The following is a 3696-nucleotide window of genomic DNA, read 5'->3' as shown; positions in this document are numbered from 1 at the left end:
TAAGAAATTGACCAACCACAGTCGAATGTGAGAAGAATAATTAACTATGATTGGTCAATTTCTTATTCTTACTTTCTACTTCTTACTGTTTACTTCCAATGTAGACGTCCCTTTACTTTACGCGTTTGTCTTTGGGCGCATTCAGTAGAAAAAGCGCTCAGTAAGCAATCAACGATTATTGGTTCTTGCTATTAGATCCCTAAATCTAGACCAATTACATTGACAAATTACTCAACTGTTGTGCAACTGTTGAGTCTGCTGAATGCAGCCATTGCCAGTGAGTAATGACGTAGGGACACTAAATGTAAATGGGGTCTTAGCCAATTATTGAAGTGAAGTGAAGTCATTGCCAGTGTCGCGTGGCAGGTTAATCTAATGTAGGATTAGGGAGTTAATAAATGGGGTTAAATATTTAATGTCGATAGTTTTATGTATTGTAAAATATCTGTCGTAATAATTTCAGAGAAATTCTACAGAGTGAGAGTAAAACATAAGAGAGAAGAAAGAGGAGAAAAAGGAGAGAAGGAGACAAAGAAAGAAGTGGCGTCACGTATACAAAAAGTAGTAACCTGATACATTTTAGCTTGCAATTTAGTACAACTGAAATTTTTTTTATAGCTATACTGGTCGTTGTTTATAGGTGTACATTTTGCTACTAATATCCTCCGAAGTAGGAATATATGGATGAAGCCATCTTCCAGTAACTACATATCGTAATAACAGTAATATTAATAATAATGGCCTTCAGGAGATCATTAGAAAAATTTATAATTACAGTAAGTACAATCTTCATATATCTGCAATTTGCCGAACACTGCACGTTATTTGCAAACCATTATTATAAAGAAAATGTCCCTAAACAGCACTTGCGCAAAAATGTGGCAGCTTCATCAATATGCGAATCACCTTGGCAAATGAAATTTGAAAATTACAATAGTTTTTTCCATCCGAATCTCTGCCATGTTTGCAAAACAATGATGCGCAATAGGGTAGAGTGTCCTTGGTGCCGCATGATCTCTTACTGCAGCGTGGCGCATATGAAGCTGCATCAACCAGAGCACGTAGAAATCTGTGGCGCAATAGTAAAGCTCAATTTGTCCCGAGACGTAAGAGATTTCCGTGGTGAAACGCTGATGGAATGTATCAAATTCAAGAAGGATAATATAAACGATATCATACCGCTACTAAATTACCGCGATTTGGAGCCGTACGAAAAGCAAATGTTCTTGTTCCCTAAATCGTGTTACATTTGTTACACACAGAAAAATCTGTCTTCTCCTTGTCAACGATGCTCATCCATCAACATATGCGAGAAGCACGATTTCATATATCATGAATGCAAATTGTTAAAGCAGAGTTGCGAACTGGATTTGGTTAAGATATGGTCTGGTGAGAACAGAGAGGAGAGAATTTTTGAGAAGTGCGTAAAATATAACATAATAGATTGTCCAGACACTAAAACTTTTATCAGAGAAAATATAGAAGATAGGTTGGCACCTCAATATTCATGCGATGCTATTCTTCGCCTGTCTGATGACTTGTCCGCACCGCTGTCATTGATATATGCCATGAACAGCGCAGGTATATACACAATCCGTCCGTCGAAGAAATCCTATGTTATTCATATCCTAATCGAAACACCTATGGACAAGCGCAGTGTATATGCTTGGGAACTCTTGCTTCATCAATTTTGTACGATTCCATCGTTATCAATTGAAATGATAGGAAAAGAATTGCCAGTTGAAGCTTATACACTAGAGCTTTGTAGAAACTGTACATCCGACAAACGAAAAATTCGTTATAGAAGTCATAACATGACTTATTGCAATTATGCGAACGCAAGAAAATTATATAAGTTACCAAACGTGATTGTAGTATTTAACGTGGAGTTGACTTGTGACAATGACATAATAGCACTTCAATATCACTGTTGTCCGTTACTTATGTTGGCCCAGACGAAAGATAGGATTGAAAATAATGTAAAAGAAATATATGAGATATTGAGCAATATGAAATTCTCTCCAAAGTTTCCGAATCCTGATGTTTATAAAATGAATAAATTTATGTCGGTTAGGCCATACAGAGACGTGACTGGTGGCGTAATGTTCCCCAGCAAGTATTTAATATACTATAAGAATTTAGAGGGAATAAAGGATAAGTGTAACAGTTTTCATGCATGATTGTATGAATGTAAGAAAATTATATGTTACATGTTAGGCATATTTTTCATGGATTCCGAATATTTTAATATCATTTTATGATTTTGAAAAACATCAATGCTAATGGTTTCTTTATTGAATGTTATCGTTTCTTGACCTGCGTAAGCGAGCCAATTTAAACAAACAATAGTACTAGTAAATAATTGTATTGTTACTTTTTAGGTTGTATCCTTAGAATCATATATGTAAGATAGATTACTATACATTTTTATCGCAGATATTTAATTATAAAAAATCATGTTAAAGTAAAAATTAACGTTCAAGCGGAATAAATACTGGTCATATTCGTGATATTAATAAAGAATGTGGAGCATTAGTTGTTTCTAAAATTTAAATATTTCATTTTGTAATAATCATTTGATTGCATGTGGAAGCTTGTGTGAAGAATTGTGCGTATGAATAGTATTAGGTAAACCGAAATAGTCGAAATATTCATGTTAGACAGTTTCATGATAATAGGAACATTATTAGTATAGTTAACGACATACAGTTTGAGTCTTTTTCACAGATATCAGCATCAAGGTTGTCCATTACTTTTAACAATTAAGTCGATAATTATAGCTAATAATAGTATAATGAAAATATGTAAAGGATACTGTGATCATATCCGCTACTTTACAAAGAAAATAAACTCGCATCTTTTAGATAATGCAGGGACGATGAGAGGGATTCTATGTTTTATTCTAATCAATATTTAATTTTCTATCAGAGCTTAAATTATTGAAATAATAATATAGAAAACTCTAGCAACAGTAGCTTCGATGTGTATGATTGTATCTTTACCTTCGTAGGAATTTTGTAAACAATATGTGAATCTTTTTTATTTAAAATTACAACAATCTTTTTAAATATTCGTAAAAATAATAATAAATATATATTAGATGTAATTGTAATTAGATGATACATTCGACAGCATGCATTTAATAAAAATGCTATATTGTATGCTATGTGCTCTTCAAAATTTGTTTATTACTCTTTGTGTTAACGAACATTTACAGTTGGTATATCTCTAAATACAAATCGCAATGTCAACACACTTCTCCATGTACGTAGAACACTTCATAAACGTTTCACTAGTATCCTTCAGTGGCGGAATTGGCATGTATATTGCGTATACAAAATTTTCTCACGTTTGTTAGATGCTAAATTCTCAGTATTTTTACGTTAATATTAAAAAGAAATTATTATTAATCTTGAACGTCACAGTTATATACACATACATATTGGAACAATGGCGAGATGGGTAATGGAAATACCTAAAACATACAACAACTTCTTCAATCCGAACGTTTGTCATGTTTGCAAGGTGGCACAAGACCTGATAGAATGTCCTTCGTGCGGTTTAATCTCTTACTGTAGTTTGTTACACATGAATGTATAATGAATTACGACGCAGTATTTAATATTCTGCATTTTTATTTTTAGACTATTTATTTTCATTTATATATCTAGAATATATATATATATATATATATAT

At 32.7% G+C, this 3696-nt stretch overlaps 2 protein-coding genes across 7 annotated transcripts in view; one reads left to right on the top strand and one right to left on the bottom strand.

Annotated features, from left to right (window-relative positions):
• The window catches only part of LOC116846863, a 12229-nt gene extending 9357 nt beyond the window's left edge, over positions 1 to 2872 (top strand). The window contains exons 1-4 of one of the 2 annotated variants that reach the window (XM_032821235.1): positions 354 to 377; positions 464 to 561; positions 641 to 776; positions 864 to 2872. In XM_032821235.1, the coding sequence (XP_032677126.1) occupies positions 738 to 776; positions 864 to 2180 (1356 nt within the window). In that variant the 5' untranslated portion in view covers positions 354 to 377; positions 464 to 561; positions 641 to 737 and the 3' untranslated portion in view covers positions 2181 to 2872. Of the gene's footprint in view, positions 1 to 353; positions 378 to 463; positions 562 to 640; positions 798 to 863 lie in introns of those variants that run through there. The other variant, XM_032821238.1, reaches the window with a different exon arrangement.
• LOC116846861 (four and a half LIM domains protein 2) overlaps positions 1 to 3696 on the bottom strand; it is a 642247-nt gene that overhangs the window by 184205 nt on the left and 454346 nt on the right. The gene's annotated exons all lie outside the window — the stretch shown is intronic.

Source organism: Odontomachus brunneus, unplaced genomic scaffold (genome assembly GCF_010583005.1).
Source record: "Odontomachus brunneus isolate Ranch 3 - 2012 unplaced genomic scaffold, Obru_v1 Obru_scaffold_071, whole genome shotgun sequence".
Taxonomy (NCBI): Eukaryota; Metazoa; Arthropoda; class Insecta; order Hymenoptera; family Formicidae; genus Odontomachus; species Odontomachus brunneus.
The sequence above is the reverse complement of the archived record's forward strand: the minus strand, read 5'-3'. Positions and strand labels throughout refer to the sequence as shown.